At 48.4% G+C, this 18,431-nt stretch overlaps 8 protein-coding genes across 8 annotated transcripts; 3 read left to right on the top strand and 5 right to left on the bottom strand.

Annotated features, from left to right (window-relative positions):
- Window positions 1-282: 282 nt before the first annotated feature.
- FOBCDRAFT_271679 (uncharacterized protein) lies at window positions 283-723 on the bottom strand (the record flags this gene model as incomplete). Its single annotated transcript, XM_031177657.2, has 1 exon — window positions 283-723. One exon carries the CDS (start codon window positions 721-723, stop codon window positions 283-285), a length of 441 nt encoding a protein of 146 aa, XP_031048790.2.
- Window positions 724-1,919: 1,196 nt separating this feature from the next.
- On the top strand, window positions 1,920-6,057 carry FOBCDRAFT_157885 (uncharacterized protein; the record flags this gene model as incomplete). The annotated part of the gene is made up of 4 exons (XM_031177656.3): window positions 1,920-2,175; window positions 2,226-2,581; window positions 2,632-4,154; window positions 4,206-6,057. 4 exons carry the CDS (start codon window positions 1,920-1,922, stop codon window positions 5,872-5,874), a joined length of 3,804 nt encoding a protein of 1,267 aa, XP_031048789.2. The 3' UTR covers window positions 5,875-6,057.
- Window positions 5,809-7,928, bottom strand: FOBCDRAFT_179513 (amidase signature domain-containing protein; the record flags this gene model as incomplete). Its single annotated transcript, XM_031177655.3, has 6 exons — window positions 5,809-6,130; window positions 6,179-6,266; window positions 6,320-7,195; window positions 7,248-7,400; window positions 7,447-7,569; window positions 7,617-7,928. 6 exons carry the CDS (start codon window positions 7,926-7,928, stop codon window positions 5,997-5,999), a joined length of 1,686 nt encoding a protein of 561 aa, XP_031048788.2. The 3' UTR covers window positions 5,809-5,996.
- Window positions 7,929-8,413: 485 nt separating this feature from the next.
- Window positions 8,414-9,044, top strand: FOBCDRAFT_199266 (uncharacterized protein; the record flags this gene model as incomplete). Its single annotated transcript, XM_031177654.2, has 2 exons — window positions 8,414-8,683; window positions 8,739-9,044. 2 exons carry the CDS (start codon window positions 8,414-8,416, stop codon window positions 9,042-9,044), a joined length of 576 nt encoding a protein of 191 aa, XP_031048787.2.
- Window positions 9,045-9,455: 411 nt separating this feature from the next.
- Window positions 9,456-11,237, bottom strand: FOBCDRAFT_179510 (major facilitator superfamily domain-containing protein; the record flags this gene model as incomplete). The annotated part of the gene is made up of 5 exons (XM_031177653.3): window positions 9,456-9,804; window positions 9,849-10,601; window positions 10,648-11,010; window positions 11,061-11,131; window positions 11,186-11,237. 5 exons carry the CDS (start codon window positions 11,235-11,237, stop codon window positions 9,460-9,462), a joined length of 1,584 nt encoding a protein of 527 aa, XP_031048786.2. The 3' UTR covers window positions 9,456-9,459.
- A 485-nt stretch (window positions 11,238-11,722) lies between these two features.
- On the top strand, window positions 11,723-13,526 carry FOBCDRAFT_219406 (uncharacterized protein). Its single transcript, XM_031177650.3, has 3 exons — window positions 11,723-12,226; window positions 12,295-12,566; window positions 12,632-13,526. Exons 1-3 carry the CDS (start codon window positions 11,857-11,859, stop codon window positions 13,442-13,444), a joined length of 1,455 nt encoding a protein of 484 aa, XP_031048783.2. The 5' UTR covers window positions 11,723-11,856; the 3' UTR covers window positions 13,445-13,526.
- A 53-nt stretch (window positions 13,527-13,579) lies between these two features.
- On the bottom strand, window positions 13,580-16,033 carry FOBCDRAFT_249141 (survival protein sure-like phosphatase/nucleotidase; the record flags this gene model as incomplete). Its single annotated transcript, XM_059610869.1, has 8 exons — window positions 13,580-13,605; window positions 13,635-14,011; window positions 14,062-14,255; window positions 14,306-14,424; window positions 14,474-14,640; window positions 15,097-15,466; window positions 15,529-15,802; window positions 15,857-16,033. 8 exons carry the CDS (start codon window positions 16,031-16,033, stop codon window positions 13,580-13,582), a joined length of 1,704 nt encoding a protein of 567 aa, XP_059464538.1.
- A 499-nt stretch (window positions 16,034-16,532) lies between these two features.
- FOBCDRAFT_238289 (Alpha/Beta hydrolase protein) lies at window positions 16,533-17,809 on the bottom strand (the record flags this gene model as incomplete). Its single annotated transcript, XM_059610191.1, has 7 exons — window positions 16,533-16,662; window positions 16,718-17,046; window positions 17,103-17,198; window positions 17,228-17,285; window positions 17,341-17,448; window positions 17,499-17,695; window positions 17,750-17,809. The coding sequence occupies 7 exons, from the start codon at window positions 17,807-17,809 to the stop codon at window positions 16,533-16,535; spliced, it is 978 nt and encodes a 325-aa protein (XP_059464537.1).
- Window positions 17,810-18,431: the final 622 nt, after the last annotated feature.

Below are 18,431 nucleotides of genomic sequence, written 5' to 3'. Positions count from 1 at the left end.
TGCGAGAGTATAAACTCTTATATAGAAGTCTAATAATAGGACCCCCAATCTCATTGTTGGTGACTACCTCTATCCCTAGCCAATGGTCCTCGTCAGAAAGTTAGCCTTCCCGAAGCTATCGACGAATTGTGACCCGCCAATATGAGCTAGGATCTTGAGTGTCCAGAATGAGTTTCATTGATTATCCGGGCGATTCTTCCCTTGTCGAAGACTTCAACTCATGGCTCTTCTCGAGCCCTCTTTTTGCCAATAACCGCAGTGTATGCTCCCATACCATGGCTCTCAAGCATCCGAATCCTCATCACTATCCTCCTCCACGACAAGATCAATAACCAAAGCCGCCTTATCATTCAACTTATCAAGCTGAAACCCCGCCGCAAGCGCATCCGTGGCGTCATGTATACAGCCCGCAACATCGAGGCCAATATCATGCTCTTTGAGTGCAAGACAAATCACTCTGAAATGCTCATGATGCACATCCTCATCGTCACTTCCGTCAAAGATGAGCACAGCATTGCGGTGGATGAGACAGAAATCTTCTTGCACACCGGGATATTTCTTGACGGCTGCTAGTTTGGCGGGCGTGCAGGATGAGCTGGCGACGAGGCGGGTGAAGATCCGCGCGTTGAGGAGGGCGTTGACGGATGAAGGTGATTTAGGGGTGAAGATTATTACGTTAGGAGGGAGTGCTGGTGTTTCTGAAGGAGGGTTTTGTGTCGTCATTTTGAAGGTGTAACTCAGGTGTTGGTGGTAGGGGTTTTGAGACGCAGAAAAAAAGTGAATGAGAGCAAATTTGGGTTAAGGTGTGATGAGTCATCCTGCTCAGGGTAGGTTGATGGGCAACAATTGATAGCAAGAGAGCGTCAATATACAGCGAAATAAACGGCAACTAGCTTCTCAAGGTGAGAAGATATATCTCTATCTCGAAGATAGATTTGCGATCACCGGAAGTACGTGGAAAACTGTACATCAATAGACGCCAATTGCTTGCTTCAAGCGGAATTATTCGCACCAAGCAATTGCTACAGCAAAGTCACTGCAATGAACGGAATACATGCGATTCAAATTACAGTCTGTATAGAGTTCATTGGATCAATTGACAGAGTATTTACTCAGAAAAAAAAAAAGATAATAATAATAATAATAATTTCAACATCCTCATCGAGTCGTGTTCACGATGCGGCGGTGCTCAGGTTTATCAGATAATGCTTATCGGACCAATCAAAGCCCGCTTTGAGAGGCAGCCAAAAGCTTATCTGCGCGATGAACCTTGATGAACCTTGATGAAATTGAGGCGCAAGCCAGAATACGTGAGGCGTAGGGACCAAAAGAACGGCCAGAACGGCCCCGAATATGCAAAGAGAGAGGCCTGAACCGTCATTGCATGAGACGACTATTGACGTTCAACTAGGGCCTTGTCCAGATTCTGATCGCTGCAAGGTTCCATTTCGCGGCGCATTGCAAGCGCTTCACTAAGATACGGGGTAAACGCTAAAAATAGACGATTCTCATGCATTTCTACGGCGGCTGGCTGACTTCTACGAACTGTTAATTATTCTCATCAAATTTTGGATTGAGAACTCTAATATCGAAATGAATGTCTTGCAGTGGTAGTTTTTGAAAATCTTGAATACAGTTCCCTCAGACATCCCGGACAATGGAGAACCAACAGCCCTATGAGCTTTAAGGCGGTGTTGGTTTACCCCAGACATTCCTCACGACGGTCTGACTGCGCCCCCAACATGACTCACTTCCCATGTCAAGGCATATTCGGTACCTTCCACATAGAGTGTAGCAACCAAACTCGCCTTCAACTCTCAGCCCTACATACCGTGTGACTCACGCGGTAGCATTTTCATTTTTATATAAGCCGCCTAACTGCCCCCAAAGTACTTATCGGATCTTCATCAGTAATCATCATGGAAAAGGTACGTAAGACTTTCTTCGACCCTTTGGCTACGTCAAAGGGTCGGATAGCGGAACTACTACAAAATCTGCCTGTTGGCTCTGCACATCCTTTCAGCCCTGAGGGCATATTGTTATGTCGAACGAAGAATGGCATCGAAGAGATTGATATCTCGAATTACAGTCAAGACTACTTTTTCAACTCCGTTGACTTGGGGGAGATGGGAGAGATTTTACTGAGGCGGATGAAGGGGTTTAGGGAACATCTTGGTAAGAATAAAAAACACTCACAGAACCTGACTGATGCTGACAATTGATAGCCGTGTTTGATGACTTTCAGATCATGCAAGCTCCAGCGGCTAGCTTCAAGATTCCCATAGTGTCAGGACAAATCACCATCCTAGCAGTATCAGAACGCACTCCCACCTACTATGATTTCTGCTTCGCAGATCAAGACTGCAACACTTGCTGCTGGACAGAACGAACGACCTTTTCTGGAATCAAGCACAGCGGTGATCTTCTCAACCAGCAGGATCTTCTGGACTATGTGAGGATAGACAATGATACGCTGACTGAAAAGCCTATCTGTGTTTTTATCTCCGGATATACAAAGACGCAGATCACGAGGTTCTTGGGAACGCACCCCGCGCTGATGGTTGCAGATCACGTTGACAAGGTAAGTCGCTCTTTGACGTGAATCTCTGTTTATTGTGCTGATAGGAGTAGATATTGTACATCATCCCTGTTCCTTTGGACAAGGCGACTATTGGGGATGCTACCATCTGCTGCCCTTTGGTCATCAAGCGTGATGAGGATTCCATCATTTGCTCCATTCTTCCCAAGGCGACGACGGATAGGAACATGATGTGCGACAGCAAGAAGCTCATCAGCCCTTGCTTTCCTGAAGCTATCAACAGCGCGGACTTCACCATCTCTGAACCTCTGCCTGCTGCAGCTGCGGAGGAGAAGAAGGTTGAGAAGAATGACGAGGTGGAAAGTGAGGTACAGGTTTCGGACAAGAGACGTGCGATCTTGACCACTGACTCTTCAAATCTTCCCTCTTTCCTGGCTGCTTCTGATGCACAAATCATTCGCTTCAGCACTGGTATCGAGTTCATGTCTTCAGATGCCGACAACACGGAACAGAACAAGTCCGCTGTTGTTCTTCCCTGCATCTTCGGATCTCAACTCCAAGGTCCAATGCTCCTATCCACCGGAAGCACTCCTTCCAACGTTCCCTTCAAGGATGAGAAGACCCTTTGCGCTTACTATGAACAGTTGGAAAGCATAGTGGTGGTCGTCGATGAGCGCATGACTGATAACGCGCGAAATTTGGCTTCCGGTCTACGGATGAATACCTTGTTCATCGTGCAGATCAAGACCAAGGAGAAGCATGAGACCGAAGAGGAAGTCTCGGCTGTGTTGAGTTCGGCGAACATCAATGCTGTCACGGCGCTTGCTGGACCTCAGTCTTTGATCGTGGCTAACATTGGCGAGAAGTTTTACTTCTATCGTGGTTTGGCGAACCACAAGATCTTGGATACGACCAAGTTGAACTTTGGAGAGGATATCACCGAGATCATCATGTCGAACAGTGTGGAATCTTTGTTGGCGCCAAAGATTTCTAGACTGGTCAATCTCAGTGATGCCAACGCTATTTATCTGCCCTACTCAGCCCAAGTCGTTCGTCCCCGGGATTTATCCCAGATCTTCGAGGGTCTCAGCATCGCCGAGATCAACTCCATGCACGACGACATCACCGCCGCAGTTCCCCAACTCCAAGCCCTTCTCAGCCAAAAGGATCTCCAACAACTCTCGAAGACCCTCGTCGACACGCTCTCCTCCAAGATCGACAAGAAGACGGCGCCTCTTCGCAGCGAGTACATAGCCTTCATAACCAGCAACCTTCGCACCGATGATCAAGCCATTCTCAACAAGAAGAACAAGATGCTGGGTGACTTGAGAAAGGTCAACAAGGAGTTACAGACTGCCCTTGAGCCTGTTATTACAAGTCTTGCGAATATGATCTCTGTTCAGACGACGTCGAAGAGAACGCATGATATGAAGAGGCTTATGAGACAGACGCAGATTCAGAATAATGTTGAGGCGACCAAGTCGATGACTTTTGAGAGTTTGACGGGATTGTTGGAGAAGCATGCTGAGGAGATGGGGGTGATGTTATTAAATATTGAGACGGTACCGTATAAGCAGATGCTGGCGAAGTTGAAGGGCACTACCATTGATGCCAAGTAAGTTTACGATACACGCTTGTTCAAGAGTTCTTATGCTAATATTACTAGGCCTTGCTGTGCACTTGACGATCGAATCCTTCATCTTGATGGCTTCGACGCCGGCATCATCATGGAACAATCCCAAAGCCAACACGCCGGCCCCCTCGTCAGCCAAGCCGGTCCCGACCATCCCATCCTCGCCCTTCCCTACCTCAGCCAACAGCGCGGCGTCGGCTCAATGCTAGCATGGGTATGCTGGGATGAATTCGTCAACCTCAAGAGTCCATACACAATCCGCTGGATGGAGAAGTGCAATGAATCACACATCGCCGCGCTACGCATCATGATGAGAGATACACTTAGCCAAGCTGTTGCTTCAAGGGAGTATAACTTTGAAGCAGGAAGTCCTGAGATTGGCCATCTGATGAGTTCGTTGCTTATGGCGGCTATGTCGAAGCTTGCTGCGATGAGAACGAGTGCTCCTGTTGTGTTGGATAAGGCTGAGGATACGGTTACGAGATTGATGAGAGGTCTTTTTGGTAATCTCATGACGATTGCGGGATCGGGTGTGAGGCCTTTGAGTATGGTTTGGCAGCTTTTTGGGCTGAATCCTCAGTATGACGTTCCTGTAATGGATGCTGACTGGGTTTGGTACGAGAACGTTGTCGAGCTGTATCCCTACACTGGCTGGCCTTTGAAGACGTTCAACGACAATCTTCTCAAGCTTCTTGACAAGATCATCGTGCGGGTCATTACCAAGAACGAGAACGTCGCTGAGATCAAGCAGAGCAAGGCCTATGATATGGTGCACTTCTGCAAGCTTCGAAACATCCAGCTCGAGCACTGCCGTACCATCATCACCGTCTTTGAACGAATGCTCACCACGGATGGCTTAGATGTCGCAGCTATCGCGGGAAGACTTCAAGAGAACATTCCCAGTGAGCTTGAGAAGCAGACCAAAGGCTACACCAGAATGATGCGATATCTCGGACATCTTGCCAGAGGCGGCGCGAGACGTCCTACAGACGATCTTGTTTACGGCAACGTGTACACGAAGCGCTCAGCTGCCTTCAAAGATCTCAAGATCGCAGTCGCATTGGCATGTCAAGACAAGAATTGGGATGTCGCAAAGGAGAACTGCCACGCTGTTCTTGACTTGCATAAGGAGATTGCTGCCAAGTGGCAGATTCAGCCTGAGCAACTCAAGGTGCAAAACATTCACTACTACCGCGAACTCATCGATGCAGATGTTTCCGAAGATGCTGATCAAGAGGTCAAGAACCGCACGAGGAAGATCGTCGGGCGAATCATGGATGATGCAGAGAAGAGGCGTATCCCATGGCAAGTTGGCAACGATGCAGCCAAGAACAACGTTGAACCTCTTGATGAACAGTTCCTCGAGCAAGTCCTCACTGGAACACGCCCTGAAACTGAGACCAAGGCTGTAGTTGAAGTTGCTAAGGAGGAACCTGTTGAAGAAGAGAGCTTTGCAACGTACAAGAGTTCTTTGGCGCCAAAGTTTGTTTCGGCGATGGAAAAGGCTCTCTCGGCAGAGGATGTCTGCGCGATAACCAAGATTCCTGAGTCTTCGATGAGGGTGTTCATCAAGGCGCTTAACCCTGAGTTTGAGTGGGATGATTTGGCGCAGCAGTTCAAGATTGTGATATTGAGTTTGTTGCGGGAACGTTCAGGGAGAATTGAAAGCAGACCTGCTGCCAGGATGTTGAGATTACGATGAGCTTCACGGTTAATGGATAGGTAATGATGGGGTTGAGACTTGATCTCGTTTTATTGGTCTTTGGTTTTGCTATTAAAATCAGGCTTTCTTTGCTCTAGCTCGCTCTAATGAAATCATATCTTCTAAAGCTTCTCTGCTCGGGAGTTCCTAATGGCCTTGTCTACTATGTTCATCGCTCGGAGACATTCTTCGTCTCTAAATCGTGGTGCAATGATTTGAATTGCGGTCGGTGCTCCGTCTGTAGCCTCTGGAATGTCTGATATCGATTAGCTACGTTATAATAGTGTTTGATCGGAGAACTTACAATCGGGGTCGAATGGGGCCTTGGCCTTAACGTGTTCGGAGTCTTCAAACTTGGATGAGTTGCCGAAGGGAATAATACCAGCAGGGAACTATCATCTTGTCAGCATGTCCCAGTTTCTAATATACAATGATGACAACTTACATCCAACACATTCCACATAAGAGTGTAAATGGGAACACCATATGTATCATGAGGAATAGCCGTGGTAGCAGCTCCAGGAGCAAGAATAACATCAAGCTTGTTATCCCGATACGTCTCCTGCCAAGCCTTAAGGTACTCAAAGCGAACCTCATTCAGCCGAGATATCTTCGCAGGAATCTCCAGATCCGGAGGAACAGGGAAGTTGCCGTTAGCAAAGGGATGAACAGCGATAGCCACAGAGTTAACAAGTGGCTCACCGATCTCTCGAGAGACGGTATCGAGATCAGGACCCATGATACTGAATAACTGGAATCCGATTCTTGCACCAAGGCCAGCATTGCGCTTAGGATCTTGAGAGAGATAAACGAGCTTATGGCCTGCGTTCTCAAGCGAAGAAGCAGCCTTTGCTAAAGCACGTCGAACAGGTGGATGCAGAGGATATTCCGGATCTTCAGCCATCACACCAATGGTAAGCTTAGTATCTGCCTCACCAAGGTCTCTCCAGGGGATATCAACAACAGTGGGGTCGTAATTCCAAGGTCGTTGAGCAAGAGTAATCTTCATGAATAACTCGAGATCTTCGATGGAGTTGGCCATGGGTCCACCGACTGGCGCAATACCGGGGATATGGTCCTTAGGAAAAGGATATTCTGATTGGCCTCCGAAGGGAACACGCTCAGAGGTGGGTTTGAATCCGTAGATACCGCAGCATAAGGAGGGAATGCGGATGGAGCCGGCGATGTCACTGCCGACGCCGAGGGGAGATCCTCTAAAGGCGACGAGAGCACCTTCACCGCCGGTTGAACCACCTGCTGTAAGGCTGGTGTTGTGAGGGTTGAGAGTTCTTCCAAAAATGTTGTTTTCCGAATCTGCTGTCTACGGGGTATTAGAAGGTGTCGCCAATCCAATAGGGCATGTTGTAGCTTACCATCATTGTCTGGGGCAGGTTTGTCTTGCAGTACAAAACAGCTCCAGCGTCGAGCAACAGGTCAACGAGTGCAGAGTTGTGGTCAGGAATTGGCTGACGAAGAAACTCGACATATCCAACGGTGGCATGATGGCCTTTTACGCGATATGAGTCCTGTTTTGTTAGTAAGCTTTCTGATGCTGAAGGTGATGATGCATACCTTCAGACTGATGGGCAATCCGTGGAGTGGACCAGCCAGCTTTCCAGTTGTCTTTAATTGCTCATCAAGCTCTTTAGCTCTTTGAATGCCCTCCTTGAACATAATCTCGGTCAAACACGATGTCTACTTCTGTTAGTACTGGTCCCAATGGTTGTCTCAATGTTACATACCAATTGTTGAGCAAGACTTGCACGCTTGGAAAACGCCACAGTAACTTCCTCTGAAGAGAGCTCTTGAGAATGTATCTTGCTCAATAACTCAGCAGCAGTATACCTTTCCGTGATAACAATCTCCTTCTCCGTCAAAAGTCCAGACCTCTGAACAGCCTTGGATTCAATAAGCTTGCTACCATTACCATCTCCATTATTCTTCAGCCCCTGGAGCTGTTTCTCTGGGAGGAGCCATTCTGTCGGTACAGCATCACGCTGCTTCTCGCGGTGCTGAGCAGCAATGGTCTTCCAGTTGGTAGTAGTAGCAGGCATGATGAATGATGTGAGGATGATGAGATTTGCTGGAGAAGCATTTTTGGTCTCCGCATTGTTTATTAATGAGGAAAGAGAGCAGGCGACGGAATTCCGGAGGTCTAGATCCTCTAATCTCCCCCACAATGCGGATAGACTACCCCATACTGCAAGCCGAGATAGCGTCGCCGCGAGATTTGGAGGGGGTTGTTTTAGCTCCGAGGCGCATGTAATGCCCCAGTTTGGCAGTTGGAGCCGCCAGTGTGTCGGCAAATGCAAGCGGCATAGAAACAGGGTCTGATCTGCAGTGTCATCTGCAGTGTCATCTGCAGTATCATCGGTATCATTTCCGTAGCAGTCGTCGTATCAATCAGCGTATCAAAACAAAAAATGATTCGTAAAGATAAAAGATGCCATGGTCTTCCAAATCAAGTGTATCAGGTTTCCACAAGATCAGATCTAAGATCTAACACTCCCTGCCCACTCCCCGGTCCATCACCTTCGGAATGTCTTCTCACGTACCATCTCCCGGAAATGACTTCTCTCCTTCCGAAGCCGATATTCCAACAATGCGCATGCCGCATCTAGAGTTCATCTACCGCATCGTTGCCGAGATGGACAAAGACGGGGTTACCGAGATTGCAGGCATCGACGGCACCTCCAAGAGCAGAGTTGTCCTCCCCATCCAAGGAGGCCAAGTCAATGGCCCTCAGATAAAGGGAATCATCGTTGACAAGAGTGGTGCCGACTGGGCCGAAGTCATTAATCCCAATAAGGTGAATACAATGCATAAAAAAAAAGCTTATCGTTGATTAGCTAACAGGGGTATAGTCGCTTGTTCGGTTAAATGCCATGTACACGCTGCGAACTCATGATAACGTACATATCCTTGTTAAAGCACAGGGCATCTATCGTACTGGACCTGGAGTGGAGGAGCAGGTGGGAGAGCGGGATACTGTTACGCAAGATGAGATGGAGTATTTTACGCATATCAAGTTTGAGGCCCCTGGTGACAGTTCGTACGGCTGGTTGAATAGCGTTGTTGCTATCGGGGCCATGATCATGTCGGAGGGGAGACCAGTTATTGACTGTTATCGGTTGACTAATTTTCCTGGAAAGAGAGCAGCAAACTTGTAGATGAATAGATAGTTGATATATCAACATAAAGTTCCACATCGTATCTTTGAGCTGCAGGTTTCATGTGGGGCTGAATGACCCGGGAATAACTATCTTTCAGACGTGATGTGACTCAACGACGTAATGATCTTCCCGGGCTGGGTGAGGCTGAGTCTAAAACGCCGCCGAGTTTCTGAAGGTGTGACATGCCCTAGCAAAGTACGATGCAGCCAATAGCGCGGTGGCTGTTTGACTAAGGAAAACTGTAATTCAAGTCCGTTCACTCCAAGCGAAACTTCACTGAAATCCAAGTCTTAAGATAAAAGAGAGTATGAGTAAATTGATGATACCTAAACTACCAACACCACGACCTAATGATTCCCAATATCTTCCATACAATTCCATCCGAGTGTCATTAATCCATCGTAAAGTCCTGTCAAATACGTGACCGCATCTCGACGAGCTTCCAATAGCGAGGTGCCAAAGTAGTGCGAATCTTCTTGCCGTAGATGATCATGGGCACAAAGAGAGAACCAATGGCGAATGCAATGCAGCCACTGATGATGAACATGTTGGTAAGACCCATGGATGTCATCCAAGGAACGATGGCAAAGGTGACACCAACAGAGACGGCGTTTCGCAAGAAAGCAATACCGATGAAGGCTTCAGCGACAAGCTCGCGATATGTGTCGATGATGAGAGTAAAGGTGATGTCACCGTTGGCACCGAGGCCAAAGGCAAAGAATGCTCCACCCAGGGATGGGTAGATCCAGTGCATGCCCTAAAGAATGTTAGAGGGTAACAAGATGAAGGAGGTTGACTTACTCGAGCAGCTGTAGCGCCAAACATGATGATTCCACCAGCCATGAAAAAGGTAGGAATGACAAGAGGATACAATCGCATCTCAGGCTCGTAGACACCACCATTGCGTCGTGCAAGTCGAACAACAGTCCAGTCTGCAAGAGGTCCTCCATAAATACTTCCAAAGATGTTACCAACAAACGGACCAAGAGCCATGTATCCAATACCAGCGGTGGTGAAGCTATAGGGAGGAGCTGAGAAGACAATGGAGATGATCTGCATGAAGATGACAAGCCAGCAGACTCCAGAAGCAAACTGCAGAGCCGTGAACATGACGTGGGGAAGGGTGATGACATGGAAAGGCATCATGAACAAACGAGGGAGCGATTCGCTTGTCGTGGTGGTCAAACGCATGCACTGACGGTATGAGTTCATGGGGATGGTGGGGTCAGTATGAGTAGCCACGGTGACAAGATCACTGCCGACCTTGTTCTTGGAGTCAATGTCCTTCTCGGTGGGGTTCTGCTCGGAACATGCGTCATCGTTATCTGCCTCACCGACCGAGACGGGAATGTACTTTGTCTCCTCGAATGCAAAGATGAAGACGACGAAGAGAATGGTGAGGCAGATGGACAGGGTGTAGTAAGACCAGCGCCAGCCTTGGTTGGCAGCTTGTGTACCAGCGGCCATGGGGGCGAGAAAAGAACCGACCATGACGGCGGTGAAGTAGACAGCATTAGCAGATCCACGATGATGAACAAAGAAGAGGTCAGAGATCTACAGCTATCAGCAAACGGCCTGAATATTGAGGACATGGACTTACAGTCATCTGAACAGCCGTCTCGTTGATAGCACCACCGAGACCAGTAATAACCATGGTGACAATCAACTCAGGATAGCTCTGCATTCTCGAAGTCCACCACGAGACACCAGCAAGAACAGCAGTAGAGATGATGTACGCAGAGCGACGCCCATACTTGATAGCGAGGGGGATGAAGAACAAGCAACCCATGGCTAGACCAGCTAGCTGGGCGGATTGGGCATTGGTCAACTGCTGAATGCTAACGCCCATGTCAACAGTCATCTGCTGCCAAAAGACAGTCTGGATAGAGACATTCGTGAAAGCAGCGACCGTGACGGCGATCGACAGCCCAAAGTTGAAGAGCTTTCGCCATGTAGGCCAATTCTACAACGCGTTAATACAAAGTTTAAGGGATAGTGTTAGGAAATGCTCACAAGAGGTTCATTGGGATCCTTGGAGGGCGTTGGCTGAAGAACGAAGCACGACGCGTCGGTAGCTGAATCTGCTGCGAATTGATCAGTGAAATTGTCGGTGATGCTGAGAGGTTATAGTGTTTTACCCAAGATCAGGCGGGCTTCTCCCGGGATGGGGACGCGATCGGTGGAGGTCATGATGGGACTTGGCTCGCTTGGAGAATTGAAATGGGGAAGAAAGTGGAGGTTTCTGATGCTGGACTGATTCGTATGATGTGAGGAGAGAGGCAAGCACAAGACTATATATCCCTTCAATCTCAGCCCAGTCTGTGATATCAAAAGTAGTGTACAGCCACCAACATGCAATGCACTGAGTCTTGTTCTGCACGAGACAAACTTGATACGATGGCCGTCGGCCGTTTCTCTCAACTCAACATCGGCAGTGCGTCAACAATGAGTACGGGGTATAGGGGCTCAGGGTCTGTGTCTGTGTACCGCGATTAGCTTTATCTCCCGCTATCTACCTCTAACAATCCCTGTCCATGTGGTTTATTCTGCAAATCACAAGCAAAGGTTATCTCCCCGCATTCTCACGTTCCCACATACACAAAAAAACTTATGTGGCGATAACAAATGTTCCCGTTGACGATCTAAACTGCTTTAGGGAGATACACGCGCGGCGCCTCTTTCACCCTTTTTCGTCTATAAACTTCCATCCCCAGCCCCGCAAAGTCAGAATATCGCCTCCTTTCGTACACCCACCACTCCATCCACAATCCCTGAGCAAGATCTAAGCCCAGCGATAGAGAGAGACACTATGGCCCGATCTCGCGGAGGCTGCCTGAACTGTAAAGCCCGCAAGCGAAAATGCGACCAGGCTCGCCCGGAGTGCCACGCTTGCACCCAAAGGGGTATGAGGTGCCAGGGTTACTCGACTCCTCTCCGCTGGGTCAATGGCGTCGCTTCTAGAGGCAGATTTGCCGGCGCATCTGTGCCCGACGCGTCATTGGTCGCGACTCAAGGGCCTGAGAGCAATCAGGATCTACTGTCGATGGATTCCGAGACTTCCTCTGCTCCTAACCATGATACGTCGAGCACCGCGTCGGGCTCAATCTCGTCGTCTGCCTTCTCACCCCAGGCCGTCGGCGTGCCTTCAGCGGACGCTCAAGACCCGAGATTTCAGAGATGTATGCTGTCATTCATTTTTACTCCTCATTTTGATACCCGAGGTAGTTGTGTGCTGATGTTTCGCTAGTTATGAACAATGGCCTCAATCGGCTGTACTCTACGGAAGCGAGCTCATGGATCAAACCCTTCTTTGAGCAGATGGCTTATCAGAGCCCGGCGCTGGTCATGATCGCCGGTGCGATACAGCTTTATATGGATGATGGAAATCGGGGCATGTCTGTCAAGTCGATGGAATATACCGACTTGGCGCTGCAGACATTCCGACAAGAACTTTCCGCTCGGTATGAGCGAATGCACCTCGCGACAATATGCGCTGGCTTGCTAGTCTGTTCGCTATGTGTACGTGTTCCCTTGACTGCTTATTCCCGGCGTCGGAGCCTCGGAAATTAACACCGTGCGTGCAGCTACTGCAGACCCAACCATGGACAAAGTACCTCGAACTCATTGTCGACGTCTACGATCTCAGAACCAAACTCAGCACCGTTGGTCAAATTTCTAATGATCTCCATACGCAACATCTTCTCGAAGTTCTTGGTGTAATGGATCTTCCATCCAGCGTCATCGGTCGAGTAAATCCTTCCATCGGCGTCTGGAAACTTTTCCGTCGTCTTCAAGATGATCGCGACGAAGGCCGAGCGACCGGTGTAGAAGTCGTATCAGGCATACCCCGCTCTCTCCTCGATATCTTTGCTAGCATCATGGACAATGATCCAGAGTACACCGAGACTCGCTTCTGGGACTGGCCGGGACAGGTAGGTGAGTCACTGCAGTGCCACTACTGGGAATGCTGGCGCTTGGCAGGCATCCTAGAAGTCCGTCGTCGACGGAGAATGGAGCGAAAAGCAAGAGGACTCCCTGACCGAGAGGACGGCATGTCGAGGAAGGGTCCAGATACAGAGGTCGTTCTATGCCGTCTCATCTCATCGATAGATGCCCTGCAAAAGGCTTTTGAAGAACCTCGCAATCAGCACCTACTCGTCCATAATGGGCTTCCGTATGCAGTTGTCAACGCTGGTCTAGAAGTCCCGCTCCTCAAACAACATCCAACCTGGAAGGCAACACTCGACGATGTCAGGAACTCGTTACTTGGCACAGATTCCTTTGATCTAATCAACACTTTATTTGAAATGCTTGATGAGGCTTGGGCGGATGGGACAAATTCTTTTGACATTGAGGGCGCCGCTCGCTCTAGGAACCTTGAACTTGCTATTTTTTAAAGGCGTTGGGAATCATCGGCGCATGGTAAACCCATGACTCTCTTCTGTACTATGTACTACTATTTATCGCTTGAAACAAACGATGCAACTCGCTGGATGAGAGACTTTGTATACTCCGTGCTAGGCGCCGAGTAATCAACCGTGTAGAAAGACACAGACGCCTTGCCATTCTCAACAACATATGTCTCACCAGGAAGAGAGCAATCGCCATTAATGCAAGCATTCACACCAGCGGCGTAAGGCTTGATGTTGGCCCAAGTAAATGTTCCCTTCTCTTTGTCGAGGACAGCTTCATTGACGTGAGCGTTTCCAGTGAATCGTGTCTGCACGAAATCCGGATTCTGGTTTTTCTTTGTCAAGACGGGAAGATTGACGCTTACGCCGTAACCGAGGGGGAGAAGAGGACCGTTCTTGGGGGATGTGGCGATGAAGTTCTCGACGAATTTGACGGAGGCTTGGGCAGCCCACGTAGCAGGGTTGGTTCGGTTCTTGACTTCAAAGTAGGGGACTTCTTGGTTGCTTGCTGAGATGGCAATGGCAGGAATTCCACGATTGGTAGCGGCATATCTGTACGTCGTCAGTTCAGACATCTTCTCGCTGGGATGTAGGATACTCACGCAGCTCCAGCAGTACCGGACAAAGTCCACACAAAACCGCCCAAGTTGGTTCCGTAGTTAGGTCCAGTAACAACGAGATCAGGAACGCTAAAGTTAGCGAACTTAGGGAGGACATAGTCCAGAGCGACAAAGGTGCAGGCAGCGGGTGTGCCGTTGTAGTACCAGATCTGGCTGTCCTTTGGATCGTGTCCGACCTGTGTCATGTCAGAGGTCAATTCCAAGGAGGATGCTTGAAAGAACGTACTGAAGGTGCACCCTTGGGAATCAAGTCATACTGCGATGGGGCAGTCAAGTTTCCTTCAGTGGTGAAGTCGGAGGTACCGCCTTTGCCGCTCTGCTTGGTCGCAGGGGCAACGAGCCAGACTACACAGACGTTAGAGATGTTCTTAGTATGATGATGAGGCTGACTTACCATTATGACCCTTCTCCTTGAAAATGCGGTACATCTCGCGCAAGTTCCCAGAACCAAATCCATCGTCATTGTTCAACAGAATGTTCAAGGCATTGGCACCCGAAGAGAGCAGAGCTGCTCCGGTGATGAAAGAAGACAAACGCATTGTCACGAAGGTCCAGGGTATGCTGATGGTGTCGGAGTAACGCCTTGGTGTCAAAACGAGAGAAGAGGTGCCCCAAAACAATCAATTGAGCGATCTCGACGATCTTTTATCTAGACAAACTCGACGGAGAGCGGCCATGTCCGTTATCGCATTGCCAAGCCTTCAAAAGTTCCCTTGTCTATCATTATAGTATCTATCGCTCGCGTGCTCTCCTTCCAAAAGTGGACAAGGTGAGGAGACGATGAACCTGGGTGCAGATATTGCACTATCAGTTCTCCTGGTGTTTTGTATGGCGTTGAGATAATCAGCTAGTAGACCTTATCAAGCCCTGGTTATCGCACGCGGGGTTGAGAACCAACCATGTGATAGACAAGGCTGCTTTGATATTACGGCGACAAAAGATCCTGGTTTTGGAGTAGGGGAATAATAATTGTCCGTTAAAGTTTGATATGCTTATTCGCTAGGCTGATTGTGCTACAGAAGACAAAAGATCACGGCGCCAACACCAAGGAAGACAGCAGCCCCCAAACCTCCAACTCGCGACGCCGTGTTCTCGTCCTCTTGCTCAGCTCCTTCTAGCTTCAATTCGGGCTTTCGACTACCCTGAACAACCTTATTCGGAGCAATACATACCATCTTGCTGTCACTAACACCACGGGTCGACACCATCATGAACATTGGAATGGTCTGCTGGACTCTGATATCATACGCATCATAATCATCGTAGTCGATATCACCGTCTTCCCCGAGAGATATATGAGTGCCATACGTCCTTTGGTTATCGGGAATGTCGAGATATGGTATCTTGTCGAGCGAACAGCGCGCCGTGGAGAAATTGCGCGGCGGAACTGAGCGGAAGTAAGCAGTTAGCTGTAAAGGTAATCAGAGATCAGAGGAGGTTCCAAATTACATAGCATTGCGGAATAAAGGTGCAGCTTGCATTTGTCGCTGAGATCAAAATCCTGGTAACTCGGACAATTTTTACCAGTACCTAGCGGAAGAGTCAAGTTCTCAAATTCCTCGATACATTCGTCGCTCATGACCCCTTTGCACGATTCATCTGCATCGTCTGGGTCTTCAGAGGTGTTGTTGAGCCCTTTAAGCATGTATGGACAAACTTCGACGGTCTTGCCGTCGAGAGATCCAACAAGTTGTCGGGGACCACTTATAAATGCCTTGAGCCACTGCATGGAGTGGCCGTTGATGAATGTGCGGTTTTAGTCGCGCTCGTCAGTCACAGCAGTGCTTATGTACCATGAATCTCTTTGGCCCTTGAATTTGACGGGCAGCGTGCCTGATGCGTTGAAGGTCACGCCTTTGTCGACGTCTGTAATTTCGGTAGGGCAATCTCCCGGTAGTGAGGAATTCCGAGCGAGGTATGTTCCCAAAAGGTATAACCATACAAGGGCGAACATTCTGAGCATTTTGTACAGCTAACTAGCAATGCCAGACTGATAATTAAACTGAACTCGTGCGCCGTCTCGTCATGAAATCGCATGATAAATATTTTGCATATTTTGGCCCCCAACTACATGACTTCATCGCGATCCCCGGAGTTTACCTGTTCAGGAATCCTTCACCATGCAAATCTCTTGTTCAGCGCGCGTTGTCAAAGCGCCAAGGCGGCGCAAGCTGAGCCAAGACATGCTAATTGGTGATCATCGCTTAAAATCTCCGGTATTTTAGAAGAATTGACATGTTGGTTGTGAGAATGACGAATGGCAGTTTATTCGCTACGCAGGAGGAAAATACTTTGGGGGCTGTTTATGCCTTGGATTTTTGTTGGTTTTAAGTTGAATCTGATTGTTGGGAATTGATATGTTGGTGGCTTAAAGGCTTTATAACTAGTTAAATAACAAAGTATTATAGAGAGCTTAATGTGATACACTAAGTGCATGGAGAAGAGCAACGAAATCAAGTCTGTATCTCCAATATCCACTTAATTGCCTTAATTAAATCTCCATCACTTTTCATAGCACTCCGTAAAGGAAAGTTCATAAATGCATGCGGGAAGCCTGCGTAAACACTCAATTTAACTGGGATTCTAACCTGTAGTTAGTGAAAATGCTCTCCAGCCAATAGTCTGCATGTTTACTCACCCTGCTTTCTGCAGTCTCTCAGCGTATGCGAATCCGTCGTCTCGAAGGGGGTCAGCTCCGGCAACCTGGATATAAGCTGGCGGCAGGCCCGAATGGTCTTTTGCTAGAAGTGGAGAAATGCGTATGTCCTCTGGAGGGGCCCCGTAGTAGCCGAGACACTGAGTGACCGCCGCAGCCGGTAGTATAGGTGCAGTGGCGTTCTCAGTGTAGCTGGAGAAGCTGAACTCACGGGGTAGGGCATCTTTGTGTATGACTAGAGGAACACGCAGTATCTGTCCGCGAAATGCAATGTTTCGGACACTTCGGGCTCTCTGTGCGAGAACGGCTGCCTTGTAGGAGTTAGGACTTTTGCAGCGGTACTGAAATGTACAAGGGAGGCACATGCTATGTTTCCACCGGCACTGAGGCCACCTATGATGATCTTATCACTGACACCTCCCAAGGATTCAATGTTATTGAAAACCTGTTCTTCATTAACAGTCTGTCATGGTAGTAGTATGGAAGACTTACCCAGAGCACTCCTTGCCAAACATCCTCCAGGCCGATCGGGAAGGGGTTCTCGGGTGCTCTTAAAGAAGTGTGAGTATAGAGTCTATTTTGAGTTAAGCAGATGGAGGTCTTACTTGCGGTAGTCCACACTGACGACAACCACGCCTGCAGAATTGCACATAGTTCGGCAGACCTTATCCTCTGAATCCAAGTCTCCCATTGTCCACCCTCCACCATGGACGCTGTTTCTCAATCAGCATGAGAATGAACTTATCTTATTCTTCCTTCTTACTATATGACGACTGGAAGAGGCTCAGAGCTATCATCAGGGGTGTAAAGGCGCAGCTGATTGGTAGCGCCCTGGTAACCTGAGACCTCAACTTCTCTGATAGAAAACCCAACAGGAGGGGCATTGGCCTTTGGGAATTTCAAATGGCGAAGTTGCTGCGGTGTTCCAAGTAGCGGAGGAACTGGAAACTGTTTCTCGAACTAGCATTGTGTTTTAGTGATATGCAAAGATGGCGTAGAGTTGAAAGTGCATACTGCTTCCCATTCGGGATGAATCGTTGCAAGCCCGGGTTCACGGATAATAGATTCCGACATGGTTAAACTTTATAGCCAGGGAAAGTTCAAGATTTGCAGAATAAAAGGACCATAGAGAGAGTGTGAGTTCATATATGCAATTGCAACCTGATTCTAGAGGTAACGCACAGGCTAATCGACTCTGATATATTTAACGGCTACGCCTCGGATATCAAGCCGCGGAATGAGCACGGCATCCATAATAGACCCTTGTTTCGGGTGCTGGTGGTCGTGTCGTGTCGTGTGACACTCCCCAAAGTACGTTAGTTACTGTGGAGATTTGTATGCCGAGGTCCACTACTTCGTAGGTGGTCTAGCTTTCCCCGATTCGAGTCAGAAAACACTGAGGTCAGTGAATACAACGCATGTTATTGGTCTTTTTGGAGATCGGGTCAAGAATAGCCGTGTCCTGTGTACCGGTCCATTTGCCAGGTCAAAATATGATCTTTCATCGATAATTGAGATCTCCATGAGTCAGATAATTCGTGTCGTTGCCAGCAAGGCCCAGCTGTGTTCAACTGTAGATAGGTCTTCATCTTTAATAACAAGTTAAATGAAACATCTTATATAACCCTCTATATATCTTCATCTATGTACTAGCCATATTATGAAGTCACCAGACAACGACTGCAATCATTTTACA

This window comes from Fusarium oxysporum, chromosome III (genome assembly GCF_013085055.1).
Source record: "Fusarium oxysporum Fo47 chromosome III, complete sequence".
Classification (NCBI taxonomy): domain Eukaryota; kingdom Fungi; phylum Ascomycota; class Sordariomycetes; order Hypocreales; family Nectriaceae; genus Fusarium; species Fusarium oxysporum.
Note: the sequence above shows the minus strand (reverse complement) of the source record. Positions and strands in the feature narration are given on the sequence as shown.